We start from the raw sequence: 7,519 nt of genomic DNA on the forward strand, positions 1-7,519 counted from the left end.
TTCCTTTAATTCAGGAAGTAAACTAAAACAGCTTGCTGGAGAAGTGCAGAGATCGAGCTTAGAGTCAAGAGGAGCTGAAAGAGACACGCAAACTTTCTTATGAGAAAGTATTCTCACATGAATCCTTTAGTGAAAAGAACATTAGATAAAAGCTAAAAAAACAAAACAAAAATGAAATATGGACTTTGTATAAGCATAATATATTTTTTAAAAAACTTAAAGATATCGTATGCTATCAGAATGGCAGCAAAATTTTCTCCATCCCCGTCTTGGACATTTTATTTTCCTTAGTTGTTACACTATCAAATCTTTTATTGGATAGAGTGTCTAATCATTTATAGGCTAGCATTCTGCCATAGTCATTTATTAGATACTGGTGAAATGATGAAGATAACTCTAAATATAGTGAAGCCTCCATAATGAAAGGTTTATGATCTAGGGTAATATTACATTTATTATATTTTTGTGAGTACATTTCATTACTGCATTATTTATTATACTAGTTTTTCACCAATATTTTGTCCTGTTATTTTATATTAATTTAAAACAAGTGAAATTTTAGAAACTACCACAAAAGAAAGAAAAGCAGCCAGGCATGGTGGCACACACCTGTAATCCCAGCACTTGGGAGGCTGAGGCAGGAGGATTGCTGTGAGTTCGAGACCAGCCTGAGCTACATAGTGAGTTGCAGGTCAGTCTCACTACATAGTGAGACCTTGTCTCAAAAAACCAAAAAAGAAAGAAAGAAAAGCAAAGAAGATGTGAGAGAGAGATACAGAGAGAGAAGAGAGAGAGAGAGAGAGAGAGAGAGAGAGAGAGAGAGGCATAGATATGTCATCTTGGAAAAGAAATATGCTATTAATAAAGTAATCTAATCCAAGTGTGGTTGAATAAGTAGTGTGCTAATGTTCATTAGCAAGATGAGAAACTGGATAAGGGTTATGTGGGTACTCTACTGTCTATAATTTTTCTGAATATTTCATATGTGAAGATTTTTTAAAAACATAGCTCTAACAAGCAGATTTTGCATCTTTTAGAGTCTGCTTAGCCCATGCACAGCAAAACTATGCTCCCCCATCTGCAGCCATAGATAAACTACATGTGCAGCTGTACAAACCCACATTTCTGCTGCCCTTCTGTCCTAGCCTCCCCCACGAGCTTAGCCACAACACCAAGGTATTTAAGCCTTTTCTCCTTGGAGTTGCCCTGTCTTCCTCCCTTATGGATCACAGCTGGCTGTGGCTGGAAGATGATACTGTTCTGTCGAGAATTTGCCCTCTTTGCCAGTTTACATGCAAACTTGTCAGTGTATCACCCAAATACTGCTCCTGTGTGGTACTGCCAAATAATTGACCTACATTGTCATTTGATCAGCCCTAAAATCCTTTAAATCCTCTACAATACCAGGAAAAGTGAATCTCTAACACTTTTCTATTAAACTGGTCTGTTGTGAATGTTTAACAAAACATCTATATTAGCATCACAAATTCTAATACATTATAATCAATAGTTGATTACTAAGTTCAGCCCCAAAATAGCTAGAAGAGCCTGCAACTGCCTTATGTAGTTATATTGCTAAGTTAAAAAAATAAGAATTGAAAGCCATTCAAAGTTTTAAATTTAAAAAAATATGGGGATTATGTTGTATTGTACAAAAAGATATATTCTTGCAATTAGGTTGTTGATTGAAGTGGTCATAAATAAGGAATTGTATATATTATGTGCACTACAATACTAAGAATGGAGAAATTGTCAAAGGAAACTCCAATTTGATAACTTTGCTTTTATTTTAACATTTCTCACATATAGTACTCTAATGTACAGAAAAACACAAAACTACAGTAATGTACTATACAGCATAACCAGCAAACATTACTGTATAAACAAGATATACTGCATAAAAAAGACACAGAGGCTCTATAAGCAAGAACTGTAGAAAAAAAAGACTTTCCAGCTAATATTTTAGTCATCAAATCCTTCTAAGTCCTCATCAGTGTCATCACCAGAATTGTGATTGTGAAAGGTAGAAGGCCCAGGAAAGGGAGGAGACAAAGTAAAAATGGAAGGACTTGTAGTAGGGATCCTGGTGTAGCTTCACGAAGAATCCTGTCAGTATGATCCATTTTGTCATTTTATTTCATGCTTCATAAACATCACAATAGCATCATAAAATTTCTCTCATTTGCAGTTTCACTTTCTTTGAGCATTCAACACTTGGATCCATAGCCTCTGGTTCTAACATAGCTGCATTCACTTTTGAGAACACACTGTAGACAGTATGCTGTAGACAGTAGGTATATTCACTAAGAAATTTGTGTATTTTTTGCATATAAAATCAAGCACAGAAGTAGAAGAGGCCAACATAAGCCTGCACTGCCACTCACTTTATTGCGTGTGAAGTATGAATGCAGTTTGTAAATCAGAACAGCTGCTCACAAGTCTGCACAGTACTCCTCAGCCTCATAAATCTGTTCAGTCCTTAAACAGATAGATCAAAGAAACTTGTCTATATTTGCATAACAAAGGGCTGGCCTAAGAAGGAGATCCATTAGGTAGGTTTATAGAGGTTCTATGACCTGATTGCCTCCTTTTATTTTTTCCAAGTTTTTTTTCATATGGGCTGTCCAGATGCTTACATAGGACAATTAATTGACTTTTCATATCAGTTAGAAATTAGAGTAAAAGGGGGCTGATGACCTTTCCGTAGTGAAGAATTTGCTGCAAAAGACTATCCTAATATGGCTGTGTTCCGGGTACCATGTTACACGTCAAATGAATGAAAATGATCATACTCGAGTGGGCAGTCACATGAGACAGTGAACGGGAGCATAAGCACATATAAGAATCTGATCCTGTATATTTTTGCTGGCTAAAATAGCATGGTGGTTTCAAGCAGATGAGGAATAGCAAAGGATTGTTGAAGATGCAAGTACTGAAGGGAACAAACTGGAAAGCTATGAAGTAGTAGGTAGAGAATGTATAATCTAAATATGAGCTTAGGTAAACTTAATTAGTGACCATGCATAGGATACAGAATGAGGGGAGTGATAGGCAACAAGGTAGTGAACAAGATATTTATTGGAAAGATGAAAAAATTAAAATAGACGAACAAGTTATTGACATGTAGAATTGTGATGATAACAATCTCGGTCATGGAAAAATTAGGCCAAAAACTAACATGCACAAAAAAATGTGCAATGCTTATTCACTCAGGCTTGGAAGTTATATTCAAGTGTCAAATCATGAATACAATGCACCTTCTTAATAAGTCTTCCTTGATGCCGTGACATTTCATTTGTAATCATTAAGTATGTAGAAAATAAAGGGCTAGGGCCGGGGATTTAGCTCAGTGGTTCTGCAGCCTGCCTTGTAAACACAAGGTCCCAAGTTCAATTCCTGGTACCAAAAAGAAAGAGAAAGAAATAGAAAAGAAAAGGCAGGAGTGATGGGGAACGGGAAGCACATTACAGACAGAAGAAACAAACTCGTGAGATAATATCAGCATAGAAGAGAGTAAAGAAGTGCATGATGACTGAAATGCAAACAAGTTCAGGGATGATCAGGGTCAGACAGATGCCAGAGAGGAAGAGGAGGCAGATCACAGAGGCATTAGATGATTACGTTGGCTAGTGTGGAGTTACATACAACCCACGAAATTAGGCATTTTGCGTAAGAAAGGGCATATACTTTAATTGAATCATATATCATTCTTTGAATTTTAGTGACACAGTGGAAAATCTACAGGAAATATACAGCTAGAGATGTCTGGATTTGCATCCTGGTGCTTACCCTCCATAGATGTTACCTGTGCCACCACGGTTTTAAGACTTTTTGTTTTTCTGTTTCCTCATCTGTTCATTTCTAATTTACTAATTCCAAAGGTTGCTTTAAAGATCAATTAAGACAGGACTTTAAAATGTTAAAGTTCTAGCAACTGGTGATCCCTCAGTAAATAAACATAACCACTTTCTTCAGTTCTAAGGTTTTCTAATTTTCTGATATATTCAGCTGATATATTTTGCATCAAAATACTCAGCATACCTTTGGGAAATAAAGGCTTTTTCATTATCTAAAGGAATCGTTTATAGTAATTACTCCCCTTAAAAGTAATTTAGTTCTTGTAATTTGGGAAAAGGACCCTTTCCCAGATGGCCGCGCATCACCCCGCCCCTCACAACCCTCGCAAGCCAGTGGACTCTGGGGTCAGCTGCAACTCAGTTCACAGCAGTGAAGCCCTCTGCAGTGCCACAGAAGGACAGAAGGCGCTGCTCTGGGAGACTCCGCTTTTCACCTGGGTGAGTGAACTTGGAGTCAGAGGACACAAAAAATGGAACGAGGGCTTCATCCAGACATCTGCCTGGTAGACTTATGAGATTTTCAAAAACGCATCTTTCCATTATTTAAACACCCATTGCAAGGTTCACCATGACTATTGTAGGTATTTACCTAAGAAGCATGTACTTTTCACTGATACAAATTAGTCATTGTACTTGTTTATTTGCTAAAGTAGAGTTTTATAGATCCTCCCAACTAGAAATTTGTTTGAAAGGTTAGAACTATTTGACCAGGGTTTCAGAAACAGCTATGAGCAAAGAACCTCAAATTTCTTCACAGTCAGTATTTAGAAGTGAGCAATCATCATAAGTCATGTAGGAGGAAATATATTTAGGAGTAAAGGAGAAATGTTTTTATTTATTACAGTGATCCAATGGGTAAGAAAAAGTGATATCAACATTGTCTTTTGATTTTTGTTTTCCAAAACAATCCAGACCACGACATTCTGGTCACATTAGCTTTTATTTTTTAAAATTAATTTCATAAGTACATTTTAGGTATACAGTATGATGGCATTTATCATTGGAAATTTGTACCTTTACACAATATATTGGTTCTTATTTACATTTTAGGTATACAGTATGATGGCATTTATCATTGGAAATTTGTACCTTTACACAATATATCTTGGTTCTTATTTTTCCCCATTCCCCTGCCCTCCCTTCATTATAAAGTGATAATAAATGTTTCAGGAAGGAGACTGTTATGTTTACCTTGATTTAAACATTATATCTTGGGTGCATTTCATTGAATGATTTATGGATCAATTTATCATGTTCAAATTTTATGTATCAATTAAAAACTAAATCTGAAAACGTTGGTATATTATTATTTTTGATATTACTAATCTTCAAACTAACAAATCTATATAGGTAAGAGGATGTTAAAAGTATGATAAAATGTCATACATGAAGTTCTGGGACATAAACATTTCTTCTGAAATTATGTTATTTAAAAAAATTTTTAATCTCCCTATTACTTCCCCATCCCAGGCTAGATTTGTCTGCTAAAGTTTAAAAATACTAATGGTTCTAATGTAGAAAAAAATGTAAAACCTTGTAAAAGAGGTAAAAGAATGGATTCTGTGATAGTAGTTAAAAAATGCTATAAACCATGCAACAAATGAAGAAGCTCATCTGATAAACCTCAGACACATCAGATAGCTCATTATATATTGGGATGACATTAAAAGAAAATTCAGAAAGTTTAATTCTAAAAACCTTTCCATTAATAAAATCTTACATTCCTATCAAAAGTTAATTTTCCTTACAATTGAAACAAAATGCAAATTCAGAAAGCAATATTAAAGTTTAATATTTATACTACATTAAAGTTTAATAACTGTAGATAGTTAACACTAAAAAAATTCCCAAGATTGGTTACCTAATTTAATGTTATTACTTCTTGCCTGATTGCAAAGTTTAGGTAGAGTTTCAGTAAGATCTATTTACTCTGAATAACAGTGTTAAAAGTTTTCCAAGGTGGTATGCATGTTGAGCTTTTGCAGATTTGATTGTCATCCCCACTTGTTTTCAGAGTTGCTTTTAATTACATTGGCAGAAAAATTTCTCCTCTAAACAAAAGGATTCTATCCAAGAAGTAAAAGCCAAAAAAGTGCCATGGAACCAGCCAATAATTCGCTAGCATCTCCAACGACCTTCTTCCTGATGGGCATCCCAGGATTAGAGCACATGCACATCTGGATCGGGATTCCATTCTGCTCCATGTACGTGGTGGCTGTGGTGGGGAACGTGACCATCCTGGCTGTGGTGAGAGCAGAAAGAAGCCTCCACGAACCCATGTTCCTCTTTCTGTGCATGCTGTCACTCACTGACCTGGTCCTCTCCACATCTACGCTGCCACGAATGCTCTGTCTCTTCTGGCTCGGGGCCCATGACATTGCCTTTGATGCCTGCCTGGCTCAAATGTTCTTCATCCACAGCTTTACTGCCATGGAATCGGGCTTCTTCTTGGCCATGGCCATCGATCGCTATGTGGCCATCTGTGAGCCACTGCGTCATGCCGTGATTCTCACCCACAGCCGCCTTGCCGAAGTGGGAGCTGCTGTGGTATTGCGGGGAGTGGCCTTCTTTACGCCACACCCCATCCTACTCAAGCAACTGCCCTACTGCAGAACTCGCATCATTGCTCACACCTACTGTGAGTTCATGGCTGTGGTGAAGCTGGCTTGTGTTGAGACAGGAGTCACCAAGCGTTACAGCCTCACTGTAGCTTTTGCCATTGGTTCCTGTGATAGTTTTTTCATTGCACTGTCTTATGTCTTTATTCTCCGTGCAGTCTTTCGTCTCCCATCACGAGAAGCAAGTCTGAAAGCACTAGGGACATGTGGCTCCCATGTCTGTGTCATCATTGTTTTCTACTCCACAGCAGCCTTTTCCATCTTAACCCACCGAATTGGACACAATGTGGCACCCCATGTTCATATCTTCATTGCCAACATGTACCTTCTGGTACCCCCCTTCCTGAATCCCATTGTTTATGGCATGAGAACAAAGAAGATTCGAGACCGTGTTCTCAGTTCTCTAAGGGTAAGAGTTTCCTGAATACGCTGAAACTGCATGGTAGAAACAAAATAGGAAAGACTGAGGGCAAATAATTATCCTTAACTCATAATTGGCATTGAGCTTGTTCTCATAGGAATGAGACATTTATTACAGTTTAAACCAAGAGTCACTGTATAAAATAGAAATTCTTGAATTCTGTTGCAACTATTTAATCCGGGGGTGATAGTATGTGAGCACCTGAGTTTTGGGGAGCTTACTCACAACTTGAGGAATAATAATTGAGTCTCCTTTTGTTTTTTGTTGGTACTGATGTATTGTGTAATGGAATAGTAGCTTATTTAAAAAATGATTCAGAAAGAAAAGTAGGTCGAGAATATCTCAGAAACCATATGGGTAACATATGATTGAAATATTAATGATCACTCTCAATATTCTACAGCATAATCAGTATAACATGTTGATGCCTCTTGAATACATCAGACACTTTTGTGTATGTTCATAAATATGGACACAATGGTAACTTCTCAGTTTTTTTTTTTATTTTTGTTTGCACGGAGACTTAATCTCACAGTATAGTCCAACCTGACCTTCAATTCACTTTGAGAACTGACCTGGATCTGTTGATCGGCCTGCCTCAGAATCACGTAGAACTCATGATG

General features: G+C 37.0%; 1 protein-coding gene across 1 annotated transcript; it reads left to right on the forward strand.

Moving 5' to 3' along the window:
* Positions 1–5,954: 5,954 nt before the first annotated feature.
* Positions 5,955–6,899, forward strand: LOC104857881 (olfactory receptor 52D1). Its single transcript, XM_010617951.1, has one exon. It carries the CDS (start codon positions 5,955–5,957, stop codon positions 6,897–6,899), a length of 945 nt encoding a protein of 314 aa, XP_010616253.1.
* The last annotated feature ends 620 nt before the right edge of the window (positions 6,900–7,519 follow it).

The sequence above is a fragment of the Fukomys damarensis genome, unplaced genomic scaffold, assembly GCF_012274545.1.
Source record: "Fukomys damarensis isolate Sample0158 unplaced genomic scaffold, DMR_v1.0_HiC HiC_scaffold_16, whole genome shotgun sequence".
Taxonomy (NCBI): Eukaryota; Metazoa; Chordata; class Mammalia; order Rodentia; family Bathyergidae; genus Fukomys; species Fukomys damarensis.